This window comes from Mastomys coucha, unplaced genomic scaffold (assembly GCF_008632895.1).
Source record: "Mastomys coucha isolate ucsf_1 unplaced genomic scaffold, UCSF_Mcou_1 pScaffold21, whole genome shotgun sequence".
In the NCBI taxonomy this organism is placed as follows: Eukaryota; Metazoa; Chordata; class Mammalia; order Rodentia; family Muridae; genus Mastomys; species Mastomys coucha.
The window spans coordinates 41,223,550-41,236,662 of NW_022196904.1; the positions used below are offsets into that span (position 1 = coordinate 41,223,550).

The 13,113-nt window shown below is 41.1% G+C and overlaps 1 protein-coding gene across 3 annotated transcripts in view; it reads left to right on the top strand.

Moving 5' to 3' along the window:
* Window positions 1–13,113, top strand: part of Nell1 (neural EGFL like 1) — an 839,869-nt gene that overhangs the window by 258,573 nt on the left and 568,183 nt on the right. For all 3 annotated transcript variants that reach the window (XM_031386788.1, XM_031386787.1, XM_031386789.1), the window contains exon 11: window positions 1,367–1,466. In XM_031386788.1, the coding sequence (XP_031242648.1) occupies window positions 1,367–1,466 (100 nt within the window). The remainder of the gene's footprint in view (window positions 1–1,366; window positions 1,467–13,113) is intronic.

The window sequence follows — 13,113 nt, forward strand, 5'->3', positions numbered from 1 at the left end:
AACAAGGTTGGCTGGGTGGGAAACTTCAAGAAAGAAGAGACAGGCATGTTGCAGATAACTTACTGGAAGGCAAGTAGCTGATGTCTGTGGCTCATTTTGCGTGACCAACATGAGATTACTCAAGCAAGAGCCTTGTGTTTTGTATTTCTATTTGGTGTTTGGTGTCATAATTGTTTTTTTTTCTCTAGAAATAAGTGTCCCTTCTGCCAAACCAGAGAACTGAGAAGGGTGTGGGGTGGTCAGAGGAACAGTGAATCTCTCTTGGAAACTTGAAACACAGTGCCTGTCTCTCCTTTTCTCACGGCTGTGTAGCTCTGTCCTGTCTCCTACCTACCTCTGTTTGGGACTGACTTTTGTCCTAAATTGAGACTCCTCTTCTTAATTGTCTTAAACATCCTGCAAAGGATGGGAGAGAAAAACCTAAATGCATTAAAGTGAGAATCTCTTCAGCCTTTTAAAAGAAAGTAATCAATGGGCCTATTTTAAAAATTCTGCATAGAACTAAATGCAGACACTGATCATGCCAATCAGGAGGACCTTAGATCATTGATGTCAAGAGTGTGGGACAGTTGAATATTTAACAACATTGTTGTAAGTTATGTTATTTACAGCCAGAGGAAATCTATTTTTTCATCTGACTGATGTTCTTTCATGTCCATGTGCCTTGTCTACTGTCTTGACCTGTAAAGTCTCTTTCTTTATACAATTAGTCAAGTTCCTTCCAACATGACCCCTTCATAATTTCTCCCTGCCTAGGCAGAGTTAACTATTCTCTGTAGCATATTACATTTCCTTTATCAGAACACATGTTAAAACAAATTTCTGTACTGTATTAGCGTTCCTAGTTTAGGAACTTTCCACCTGAATTGTAAGTCCTCCGAGAACTAGGAAGCCATCCTGTTGATGTCTAATGACAAAGCTGTGGCCTGTGGAAGCTGGAATTGCTTCACAAAAGCCTGTTATACATGACCTGGGTTGCACAACATGAACTGTTACGTTTTATAGCAGAGAACTCAGTATCTGGCACAGGATACTTCCGAACGCAGCAGTCAGCTGCTGGAAAATTATCAGTACATCCCTGTGGGCATCCTTTTGCCTTGAAAAATGTGACTTAAAGAAAAAAAAAACAAAACAAAAAACAAATGGCACTTGTAGAAACCCAGGCTATTTTGATATAGAAAGGAAGCCTGATTTCTCTCGCTGGACTCATCAATTTGACTTGCAAGATTGTTCTTCTTAGTGAAATTCCCAAGAATGCTCTTAGCATCTAGGTGGTTACCTCTGCAAGCTGATAATAAGGAACATTAAAAGTGCCTGCAATGGGCTTTCCATATGAACTAACTCTTTCCTGGTATTTGTCTTCTAGGGTGGAGTCTTGGTAAAAATCACAGAAGCTTGCCCTGCTTTGAACTGCTCAGAGAAGGATCATATTCTTCCAGAGAATCAGTGCTGCAGGGTCTGCCGAGGTGAGTGGGTATGGCAAGTGGGCATGACAAGTAGGGGCTTCTGGGTGGGGCTGGTGGTGGCCATGAAGGTTTGATGAAGAGTGGTGTGAGACAGCTTGCCTTGCTCACTCCACCCTGATTTCAGAAACTTGCAGAGCCCATTTACCTTCCTCTGAGATTGTCTCCTCAGTTGTAAACTGAGGATAATAATAGTACCCACCTCATAAGACTGCTGTGAAGATTAAATGTGAAAATGTATAAGCACAGAGCAGAAGGCCCAGCATGCGCCAGACATCCAATAAGCAGTAGTTTTTCTATTAAAGCAAATGATAGTTCCTGTAATAACAACCATTACCATCATTATTACATTTTCTTACTGAGTACGGCTTAGCAGTGTTCCTCCCTGCCTCATCCACGGGCCAGAATGACTTCAAATAAGTATGCTTGCTAGTTAATTTTTAGGCAGGAGTTGTTTTCTTTTTCTGGCTCCTCTTTCTTTTCCAAATTTATCTGTTCAGTCATTAGCTCATAAATTGATTCTTTCCTGAAGTTCTCACTCAGGGAGAATTAGGTGGGTTAGGAGAACCTAGAATTTATTAAACATCTTAACCCATGAATACAGTTAAAAATCATAGTCACTATTTCATAGCTCTGCCTGTTTCAAGCACCTCATGTTCTATAATTTACACTAATGTGGCGCCTCCCTAACTGAATTTTGGTGCTTTCTGAGTTAAAGAAAACCTGCAATCTAATAGATTAACTTAGTTCTTGATACTTGATACTTAGTTCTCCTCCTCCTTCTCCTTCTCCTCCTCCTCCTCCTCCTCCTCCTCCTCTTCCTCCTCCTTTATTTTTATTCTAGAAAAGGTTTGCAACATTTTTCTTACTATAAAGAGCTATAGAGTAAATATTTTAGCTTTAGCAGACTAGTTTTCTATTATATCTTCTTAACCCCGCTCTTGTGCACAAAAGGAAGCTGGGGTATAGGTATAGGAGTGGGCACAGCTGTGTCCAAAAGTATTTCTAGGGACTCCTGGGAGCAGGTCCTGATTCGCTAACTCTATACCCAGCACCTTCTGATTTATATGGAAAATGTACATTATTATGATGTGTTCTCATCTGAAGTTTTGATTACTCTCAGTGGTTGGTCAGGAGAGAGTTGTGCTATAAAAAAATCTCATTGCTCTAAAAAAAAAATATGTGTAGAATCAGGGACATGATAGCTCTGCCCTCTGTGTATGAGCCCTGACTCATTTACCTCTACTCTCCATGATGTTTTTCTGGAGGGTTGAAAACAAACATCTGCCCAGTCTAGATAGGACATTGAAGAAGACAGCCTGAAGAAATAATTCCACCCAAGTCTATCTTGGTGAACCAATGAGCTTATTGGAGTGAGTTACAGAAGCATGGCTGATGGGTTACTCACAGGAGCATGGCGAAGGAGTCACCCTTCCTGAGCTGTCTAAGCCTATGAAGTTTCATGAGTTTTTGAGCTTTGTGAATTTAGGTAACTTCTAGAATCTTTTGAGTCATAACCCTCGGGAGGATATGTCTCTTTTCAGAGGGAAGAACCGTTGAACATATGACAAGGAGCTTATTTGCAGCTGGGAGATCTTAGAAATACCTACATATTGAGTTGAATTTTCAGAGAGATGCATTTATTGGGAACCAATAAGGTTGTTAGGTAGGTCTTATAATTTAATGCAAAATCCATCACTAGCTATTTGTTGAGTTGCCAAGTGGGCCTCTGTTTATGCAGATCTTTTCTGATTAATGGCTTCATTAGAGCAGAAACATTGATTAGGGCACAGAAACTCGAGAGGAATTTCATTGTTCTGACCCAGTTTACAATAGGTGTCTCTGGATGTCTAGAGCTCACACATTTCATCAGCAGGGCTGCTGGAGCTCCCTCAGGCACCAGAGGCTCCCGCTGGAATCACTGTGGGTGGCTTTTGCCAAACCTGGTTCAGGTGTAGAGGAACAAGAGGCAGGGGACAGACTTCATAGGGGACAGATTGTAGAGCTGGGGGCTTTTCTTCCGTGCATGCTCTCTGCTCTTCTAGGAAATGTCTGGAGGAAGAGGGTGATGGCTTTCTCTGGCAGTGCTTGTCTAGGTGACAGTTTCTTTTGTGTTCTGAATTCTGCATCTTCCACAAGAACCGGAGTTGCCATTCAGAAAGGATGCAGTGGAGGGGGTTTCTTGGGAAGTATGGCAAATTAATCCCTATGTGCTTTTACGTCTTCTGACTTAAAATTTCTGATTTCTTAAAAGACATTTTTATTTACTTTTATTTTATTTTATTTTATTTTATTTTATTTATGTGTACAAGTATCTGGGTGGCATATAAGCCTGTGAGCCATGAACATGACTGTTACCTGCAGAAGTCGGAAGATGGGTGTCGGGTTCCCTGAAACTATAGCTAAGATGTTTGTAAACTGCTGTGTGGGGGCTGGGAAGTGAGCTTGGGTCTTTTGCAAGAATAGCCAGTGCTCTTAACCATTGATCCATCTCTCCAGCTCTTCTCTTGACATTTTATTTATCTTGCACAGCTATGTGATACTTGACTGCTAATTAATTGATGGGACAGAACTTGCCTTACTTCCTCTTTCTGGAATCTGCTTCTTCACTAAATTTCATTTTATGTCTTCAAGCATTTCTTCTACTATGAAGTTTTCACTCAGGGGGAATTAGTCGGATTAGGAGACTCTAGAATTGATTCAAAATCTTAAAAGCTAATCTAGTTTAAATCATAGTTATTCAGCGATAAGAGTCCATTAAGGGAAATCTGGTCAATGTTTGGCTTGGGTAGAGAGCTTACATTTCAGCTGGGTAGCCCAGTCACCTGGCCCAGGAACCACCCTGAGGAAAGTAGCTCACCTTAAGCCATGCTAAAGAGGTAGATAGACTAACCAGTCTTTAATGGCATACTGTACTTATCATTCCCAGAATTCCTAACCTGTTGCAGTATCTTACAGAATGATGGCCACTGGGCTTTATGAGTCTGCCCACGGTCCTGAAGTACCCTGGAAAGGGTAACTTGTCTTGTTTTTCTCCTACTGTCTCTGCTTTAAGCATGCTTTCCTCAATAGTACTTTGGACTTCTTTCTTAGCTGCACCACTATGTGGCTCCTGGCTGCCATGACAGTGACCTTCATTCAGGCTGCCTGCACTCACGACCTTTTCTCTTCTATCCTCTGTTCTTTCCCTCTGGGCAGCTGTGGAGATTTATAGCTTCCCTGCTTTTGAGATTTTTCCCCTTAAACGCTAATAAAATTTTCTTCATACTAGAAAATGATAGTAGCTACTCTTTAGAATCTGTCCCTGTCCCCAACCCCTCACATTGTCAAATACCCAGTTAGCTAGAGCCCTGCTGACTGAACTCTGATGTTTTTGAGTTAAGAAAAGCAATCCAGTGGTCTGATACTTAGCTCAGGTCATCTTACATTTAACTCTTTTCTATCCCCGCCTGCCTTATACCACTCACCCCTAGCCCTTCAGCATAGAGGCTGGCCATATTCATTAATAATGTTCCAGAAAAAAGTATTGTTTTTGACTAATGACCTCCCATTGTCATTATGTCTTCCTTTTGAGGACAGGAGCCCAGAGTCTCAGAATAGGAGCTTACTTGCCCATGTCTTTGGTCCTGGTGACCACATCCTGTGACCACAAAATGGAACATCATGATCAGGATAGGGTCTATGACTTCCCCACAAAGCCCTACAGCTTACATGATCTTTCCAGACGAACTCAACAACTGTTGTCCTGAACTACACTCAACTGTGAATCTGACTCAGTTTCTCCGAGTTCTGATTTGTCCCTTAAGGGCTCATTTAGAGATGGCACAATAATCTCACACAGTTCTGACAAACACTGTTTTTCACCTTTCCTGCTATGTTAATGTTTTCTGGGTGGGGTCTTAGATGAAGAGGGGCCTGAACTAGTACCTTTTTAACAAGACATGGTTTTCAGGAACTTTTGTCTAAGGCAAAAGAATTCAGTTTTTCTTATCCCACTTCCTCAAAACATAAAGCATACAAAGGCAGAAATGAGTCAATATCTATGTAAATTAATTAAAATAAAAAAGATTTATTTGTGTCGGAGTATTATCTTCATATCTGTGCAGCACGTACATGCATTGCCTACAGAGGCCAGAATAAGGCTCTTTAGAACTGGAATTATAGATAGTTGTGAGTCATCATCTAGTGCTTGGAATTGAACCTGGGTCCTCTCCAGGAGCAGACAGTGGTCTCAACCGCTTTTTCTCCAGCACCATATAAAATCAGGTTTTATCCTACATATGGGAAGGCTTCTTTGTTTGCTTTGTGGACTGAGGTCTCTTGCAGTCATCCAAATACACATGTGATGTCTGATAAGGAGAAGTGTGTTCTCTCCAGGGTTGGCTCCATGGAAATTGTGGCCACATGTCTTCTGCTACCCTGGAGTGACTGGTCACGAAAACCCAAGTGGCTGTGTTCTCTATACGCTTGTGTAGAGGAGCTTCTGAATGGACATTTTTACCATCTCTGTCTCACTGAGAGTGTCATGTCTGTATGCTGAGAGATGTTGTCTGAGATGTCATTCCTTAGAAGTTTGAATTAAAGCTGTTCTCATGTTTTGAAAATTTGATGTTTTTCAAGATTTATTTTTGTTAAGTCTGTTAGGCCACCTTATCCAAGGAGCATAGTCTGGGCACTGGAGAGAACTGTCTTCCTTCTCCAGTGCTTAAGTGATGACCATAAAAATAGCCAACTTAATAAATAACATTGTTTTAAATAATCACATACTATGATCTTCAATATAAGGGACAGGGCCGACCTTCTGATTATGGGGGGGCTGTTGTATGTTTTTTACGTTCAAGATGATACAATTTTTAGCACTGGATAATATACTCCATGAATGCAATAGTATTTAAAAAAACCTTTTTCTGAATTGTAACTTATATTTCCAAGTTATAACTCCTTTGTTTGGTCATTAGTGATACCCATTCTCATTTATGTCTGCTCCCACTCTCATGACTAATCAAGATGAAAGATACAGACCTTTGTTTTACAATTGAGGAATTTTTGTTTTTGGTCTTTGTAGAATTTGAATCTGAGACCTTACAGTGAAGCATGACAATGTGTCATGATCTGTAGTGTTCAGTGCATCAGCTGACTTAGAATTTAGACCAGCTTGGACAATTTGCTTTTCTCAATCCTGGGTTTGTCAAATACTGCAATCCTGCGGACCCTTTCCTCTGCCTTTAAGGAAGATAAAGGAACCGAGTGAACAGGCAGCTCAATTTACAGGATTCAGTGAATGGACTGCATCTTGGTGTAGCTAAGAGACCTCGGAAAAGAACCACAGGGCAGCTTAGGAAGACACATGCATAGGATCAAACATGATGGGCACAGCTGGGAGCTCTGTGCTGTTCCTGGGTCTGCATGCCTCAGTCACCCTGACTGACCACTGGTGCTTTTTTTTTTTTTTCTGATGCTTCAGAGCCACCCATGAAAGCTTGTTTATGCTCATTGTTTGAAGTAATGGCTGTAGAAAAGGCCTATCACCTTAGAGTGTGTGGTCACTAGGTGGAGAGATGGAGTGGACAGTAGAGTGGTAGCTATGCTTCTTCCTGGAAGAAGGCAATGTAAGACTGAAGGTAGACCCAGCAGGAAGTATTGCCCATGGATTTCTGGTACTCTCAGTCAAAGGCTGAACAACATCAACCAAAAAGCTAGTAATCTTGACCGTGCATTTTCAAGACTGCTCCAGGAAAACACACCAATCATTTGGCCCATCCTGGCACCTTCACCATACTCCTCAGAGTTTTATTTCCCTCATAACCAGCTCTAATTGTATCTTCAGCATCGCCAACGACTTTGAAGGGTTTCACTTCATGTTTATGACTTTGGGTGTTGGAAGAAAGTTCTTTCCGACATCTGTTCCAAATGTGTTTATCGGTAATTTTAATTCATGCTCACTTGCCTTGTCATCTGGCCTGGACCGAAATTAGCTGAGATTATTTGTACTATTTAAGATTTTATGCTCTTCAATTAAATCCTCCCGAAGAATCCTGTTATCACATGAGTTTTACTCCCACGCTTCCTGATCATTTCAGGTGGGTTTGTAATTGAAATGATCTTAGAGAGATGACTTCAGGGTATTAGAGGTGAAAAGCAATTTGGGAAGGAGGCATTTAGTGAGCATGTGGGCTTGCGCACACACAAAAGAACTGGCAGGGTTTCATGGCAGGGGGTTGTTCTCTGTGTGTTGACAGATGGGTCAGATCAAGACTCTGCAGACGTGAGCTAACATGGACCCTGAAGACAGGGCTGCCACGCAGCTGCTGTGCTGTGGGCAGAGGAACTTGAAGGACAATACTGTCTATAGAAGACAGGAGTTTAGTGCGCATGGAAGTGCTCTATTGAGTAAAGGTCTCTGACAGGCCCAGAACGAGGTCCATTGATCCAGAGGGAAGACTGGAAACTAGGGTTAGGCTGCCTTGGACAGGAAGGCAGTTAAGTGTTGATGATTTCAGAAGGAACTAAGTGCTTTTAAGGCAGAACCTGTGGAGAGTGGAGCCCACTCTCCTTTGATAGTTCTCTCCTATTGGCACTCCTTGGTGTGCCCACAAAAGGCTAGAGGATCTTTTCATCCCCCAGGGCTCTGGTTTTTCTTGTAACATGTATTCTGGTTGTGGGGTCCCTTAAGGACCCTCAATCTTGGTAAAGCGTCTCTCTTAACCAGTTGGTGGATGGTGCTGACTCTAGCCCTGAGGCACACAGACCAGCCCACTGTTGCTCTTTGTGTGAACTACAAGGTTGGGCAAGTAGTTGGGAATGGGAGAGGTATAGACTTCCTGGAATTTGACATAGGGTAGAGGGTTGTGGAATATGTGTTCTGATTGTGCAGGTACACAACTCAAAGGTAAACTGCCTAGCTTGCTCATGAGGAGTGCATTATTGGCAGGAGATCTGGGGCAAGCTATGTGTCCCTCTATGGCAGTCTTTCTCTACTTGTGGGTCATGACCTTCTGAGGGGGTGTCCAACAACTCATTCACAGGGGTCACCCAAGACCATCAGGAAACATACCATTATAGTAGCAAAATTACAGTTATGAAGTAGCAACAAAATATTTTATTACTGGGGGATGGGGTAACACAACATGGGGACTGTATTAAAGGTGCAGCATTAGCAAGGTTGCCAACCATTGTTTTAATGGAGCCAGTCTTTAGCCATCTCAGCAAAGCCTGGGGTCAGGTCTGGTCTGTCTCTATTGTAGATAAAGTCACAGGAGAAAGCACACAGATGCTGTCCATCATCTGGTGGCAGAAGCCAGAGGTGAAGCAAGAAAAATGAATAATGTTATCATAATTATGAAGAGAGAGAAAGAGAGAAATTTGGACAGTGGCAGTATGAGAGCTTCATTATAATGAAGGAAAACAGTTTAAAAGAGACCAGATTGGCTTGCTAGTGTTTCTATTACAGAAATGCAGATGTGGGGCCACAGAGTGAGTCCAGATTTTCTCACCTCTCCATAAGAAAAGTATGAGTCATCTAGTATTTATGGTCCCGCATTAATTACCTTGAACATGTCATGGGCGTTTGCTGCTTTGTGTTTGGGTTTCTGGTGGTATTTGTGATGCCTCCGTTGCCAAGCACAGTAACTGGGTAGATGCATTGTTTTTGTTAGCTGGATGGCTTAGTTTACTTAGTTTTTTTGTTGGCTGGATGAATGGTACTTTGCTGGGAATTAAACACAGGTGTGTGTCCTGAGTGAAACTTCCAGCTGCATCCCAGCAGGTCATGTGCCTTTCTCAGAGTGGTTGCTCATTTCAGCTACTTGGCGTCTCCAGATCAGTGCTCTTTCATCCTGCTATTTCACCCTCTCATGTACCAACCATTCTACAGAGTGGCAAGTTCTTTCCCTTCTCATGTTAAGTCTCCAGGTGGTGAAAAATGATGGCGTGTTTCTTAAAGCAAGAAGCAAGGTTTGGTTTTTTTGGGAAGGTGCAGGTGTTTCACCCACTGGGAAATGCCAGTGGCTGATGGAGTGTTGGTTTTTCCAGGCCAGGCTTGGTGTTCCTTGAATTTCCCTTGATGATGAAAATGATGGCTGGTCAGTCATATGGGCGGTGGGAGGAATTAGGAGTCATATTTGTGTTTATAACCATTTCTTCTACTGGCGTGTATGTATGCACATATGCACATATTTAGGTATTCTGTCTTTGTAGGAGATGCAGTTAACCTCTCCAGACTCATCTTGTTTATCTTAAAAACACATTCAAGTCTAGCTTGAGAAGACAATGAGGACTTAGTGAATAACTGAATAAGTATCAGCTGAATGCCTACAGTACATTGTGTTATTGTCTTAGCCAGAAGGTGGGCAAATCTGCATGGTCCTTTTCCTTATTGAGGGAAGTGTCTTATGGGGGTGGGGTGGGTGGGTGGGGTGGGGTGGGTGGGGTGGGATAAGCATCTACTAATAAAAGAAAAAATAATCCCATAATTAGTCATTGTGATAACTGCTACAAACAAAGTCACAGTATCTTGTGAGAGAATAATGCTGTTTAATTTAGGATATAAGAAATTTCTTATTTTGGAAATAAGAAATGTTCCCCTGAATGTGAGTGAGGGGTGACCGATTTCCTTTTCTTTCCATTTAAAAAAAACCTATTGTTGAGTTTTATTCTGGTATAATTGATCATAAATTGTGTGTGGACTTAGAGATTTACACCATGGTGTTTTGACATGTATGTGCATTATAAAGTTATTAAACCAATCTAGTTAGTCTATCAATGACCTCACATACTTATCATCTTACTCACATTTTTGTGTGCTCAGTGACAACTTCTCCATGAACATTTTCAGAAACTTTCTGGTATATATTGTTACTATCAATAAACCTCATGCTATGTAATACAGGGTCATAATTTACTCATTGTTTAATTGAAATACTCCCCCCTTTGACCAAGGTCCCCTATTGCCCAGTGAGTAGGATATAATTAACCTTAACTTGAAGGCTGAGTTATTATATCAGGGAGAATGGCTTTGTAAAGCCCTTGAATTAGGAAAAAAAAAGATGCAACTGCTAGAGGAAGGGTGGAAGTTTCCCCTTAGTTGGTAAAGAGCTTACGTCAAGTATGGAAAGATCTGGGTTCAGTTCCCAGTATTGCACAGACTGAGTGTGGCCCTGTAATCATAGTACTTGGGATCATTCTCCACTACACAAGGTGTTAGCCTGGGATATAAGGGGCATGCTTCAAAAATGAACAAACAAAACAAAACAAAACTAAAAAAAAAAAACCAAAATGGTTATCAGCTACAACAAATAATAATTTTTTAAAAATACTAGAAGAGTTAAAAGAATGGAGAGAAGATAGTATTAAGGATTTTGTAAAATGAAAAGCCCTTGCAAGATTTTGAAGGGAGGGAAGGGACAAAGGGCACTGGCAGTGGCAGGGGTAAGGTGGGTAGAGATACATGGCATCCTGTAAAGAATAAATTAGAGAAGGCAGGGGGCGGTGCAGGAAGGCAGATGAGATGGTTTCCGTTTAAGAGAGGATTGTAGACTGGGGAGGAGATTTTCATTATTATAGCTGTGAAGAGGTCCAGAAGCAGATAAATTGATGATATATTTATGGAAGAAGGACCAAGGTATGGCTCAGTGTTAGAGTGCTTTCCTTATACATGCAACCCCTCAAGTGTGATCCCATGTCCTCAAAGCAATGTATATTTATATGTATATATAAGTATGTGCACATGCACATACATGCATACATACACACATAAAGATGAAACTGATGGGACTCAGGAGGGCTAGTTTTCCAGAGATGAGGGCTAACATGACTTCTGTTTCTCTGGCTTGTGTAGATGAAGGTGCCACAGATAGATGGGAAGAGCCGATGAGACTCAGGTTTGAGAGTGTGATCAAAGGTTCAGCTTTCACTGGTAAGCTGTGAGGTGCTTCTGAGGCTGGAATGGAGAGGAGTGTTAATGGGCAGTGAGTGGTCTGTTTGCTATAATGATACAACATAAGTGAAGCCAGGCGGGCTAAAATGTCCTGTTGCTTTCTATGCTCCTAGGGGGTGCTATGATGCCTTCACTATTGCTTATGGAGAGGAATAGATACTTGTAGCACATGTCTATAAGGCTTGGCATTTTGATTTCTGATTAGATCAATTTCTCCAAGAAGGATTATATTGGGAAGAGTATTATTGCTGGGGTTCTTTGTGGCCTCGGGTATTTCAATGTCAGGAGAATTATTTTCTCAGTGGTTCTAACAAGAGCTTTAGAGTCAGATTGTAACTGTCACTTACGCCTGTATACTTTGGATATACAAACTCCTAGTCTCATCTCCCTAAACTGTAAATTGAGGATAGTAATCTTTATGATTATTGTAAAGGTTCAATTGATATGTATATGTCTAATTGTATGTTAGAAGACATGATGGAAGAAGTCTATGAAAAGCAGATTTGATATTTAAGATGTTTTAGATATTTGAACAAATCCTAGAGAAAAGATGTCACTAACTAATTTCAGAATAGTTTCAAAGACTCAAAATACACTTATTAAAAAAAGTAAAATAGCCGGGCAGTGGTGGCATACACCTTTAATCCCAGCACTTGGGAGGTAGAGGCAGGCAAATTTTTGAGTTCTAGGCCAGCCTGGTCTACAGAGTGAGTTCCAGGATAGCCAGGGCTACATAGAGAAAACCTGTCTCGAAAAACAAAATAAAACAAAACAAAACACACACCCCCCTCAAAAAATGTAACCAGTGGCTTGTTTATTTACTTATTTGTGCTTTTATTTTTTTAAATTAGCATGAGGTTTTTATTGATCCAGTATACTGGGGTTGCCTTGCATTCGGAGCAAAGGCAACCCCGAGGAAACAAAGCTCTTACTTTTTATGCCTTTTCAGAAACTTTTTATTTTCTTGATTAAGTTGTATCTTCTAAGTCCATAAAAATAAAAGGACCACCACATTTAGAATGCCAGGCATGATTTCTTTCTGGAGAAGTGTGTCTCTAATCCAGTAAGCAGTTGGTTATCTTCATAACAGCCATGCCATTGTTGCACAGTGGACACGATGTACTTGGTGGGCTGCTGTTGTAGCTCATAGAGTTTCTAAGTAGATAAGACTATTGATGGCTGTTCTTTCTTTAGTAGCCTGCATAGCACTACCTTGCATTTTGAAACTTAGCATTCAGCTCACTCCCAGCTTGATTTCTCTAAGGCTTACAACCAAGTGTGTGGTGTCTTCAGAAGTATGGTCTAGACATTTGGTTCCCGGGGGCACCAAGGGCAATAGCAGCACTACAACAGTAGTGCTATATTAATTCTGAGTCCCACCAGGCTTCTTTGGCCAACAACTTAGAGGGAGGTATCCCATACATGTCAGCAGGGGATTTGTTTTATAGCTATGGTTTCTGGGACAGCATTATTTGCTGTAGTAGTTACTTCAGTTCTCAGTCTTTCTATCTTTAAAAAATATTTTAAAATTAGCTTATAAAGTAGTATGTTTTTGTAAAATGTGTTTTAATTTATCTTTAGTTTTGATTAATATTCTGACCCCTCCTTTTGTGAACAGAGAGCACAATGAATATGAATATGAATGCCTTGGTATCTTTGTGGCTATCTTTGGGTATATACCCAGGAGTGGTACAGCTTGATGAGGTAATAATTCTA